Source organism: Orycteropus afer, unplaced genomic scaffold, assembly GCF_000298275.1.
Source record: "Orycteropus afer afer isolate SDZICR_OR568_19922 unplaced genomic scaffold, OryAfe1.0 scaffold02193, whole genome shotgun sequence".
In the NCBI taxonomy this organism is placed as follows: Eukaryota; Metazoa; Chordata; class Mammalia; order Tubulidentata; family Orycteropodidae; genus Orycteropus; species Orycteropus afer.
Window position 1 is genome coordinate 1324 of NW_006923780.1, and position 1276 is coordinate 2599.

Below are 1276 nucleotides of genomic sequence, written 5' to 3' on the forward strand. Positions count from 1 at the left end.
AACTGAGAGCTCATGTGGCTCCTGGGGACCCCAGGTGCAGAAAAGTCACACTTCAGTGAGGACACTGCTTGGCCAAGTTTGCTACAGCTAGTAGAGTATTGTCCTAACTGGTCTGTCCCAGAACCTGCCATTCAAGACTAGAGAAGCAGCACCTCCTGTTGGTCTCAGAGCCCAGACCCTCAGCCCCTCAGACAACACCCAGCTCTCCTGGAAGGACATCCTCACTTGGAGATGGATCCCTGTAATGTCACTACCCAGGACAGAGGAATGAGGAGATCGCCTGCATAGTGTGTGGGGCTGAGATACTAACTGTACCCAGGTTGCTAATGTCCTTCTGCTCAATATGGGTGTAGGGCACAGTCCTATGGCACCAGTTTTCAGGATTGTCTGATATTTGATGTTGCTTCTACCAAGTGTTTATTGTCTTTCCAGCTTAGGACAACTTTGTTAGTTATGGTTTTCATGGCATCAGGGCCTCTATGTGATAGTTCATTGTTAGTGTGCATGTGTGTGTGTGTGTGTGTGTGTTTCTCCAGTTTATTTTTCCATATACCAATTATTACTAATGTTGTTGTTGTTGTTGTTGTTGTTTTGCTGGGCCTACCAAAACAGTGAATGAAAAACTGGGAGGAGAGCCACTCTGACCAGGATGCTGTCTCCATGGAAATTCTCTGTACATGAAAGTCATTTTAATACAGATAAGTCATCCTCAGAGACCCTGAATGACCTGGGGTTTTTGTCCCACTTCCCCATCTGCCTGTGTCACTGTGGAAAGCACTGTTGTACCAGATCACACAGTAGTAATCGGCCTCATCCTCAGGCTGTAGCCCCGAGATAAGCAGGAGCCCTGCATTGGCCGAGGCATCTTTGCCTCCAGAGAAGTGGCTGGGGACCCCAGAGCCCTGGTGTTTACTTGAGTCTGAGTAGTAGGACAGGAGATACCGGGGAGGGCTCCCTAGCTTCTGCTGAAACCAGTTTATGGTATAGCTGCCAACACCGATGTCATTTCTCAACGTGCAGAGGAGTCTTACAGATGTTCCCGGGGATGCAGACACGAAGGGTGGCTGAGTCAGCACGGGCTGGGAGAGGGAACCTGCAAACACAGACACACATGGTGATGGGCAGGGGCCAGGGGAAAAGCTGGGGATCTAAGCCAGAGGGGCTGACTCAGGCTGGGGGCTTCCCCGGGTCTCGGAGCCCTGTCCCTACCTGTGCAGTGAGAGAGGAGCACGAGGAGGAGAGGGGCCCAGGCCATGGTGGACACAGCCCTGCTGAG

General features: G+C 51.4%; 1 gene segment (V, D, J or C); it reads right to left on the reverse strand.

The window, feature by feature from the left end:
• Positions 1-745: 745 nt before the first annotated feature.
• Positions 746-1255, reverse strand: LOC103213435 (the record flags this gene model as incomplete). The annotated part of the segment is given in 2 exon segments: positions 746-1093; positions 1210-1255. Coding segments are annotated over 2 exon segments (394 nt in total), but the record flags the coding sequence as incomplete, so codon positions are not given.
• Between the last annotated feature and the right edge of the window lie 21 nt (positions 1256-1276).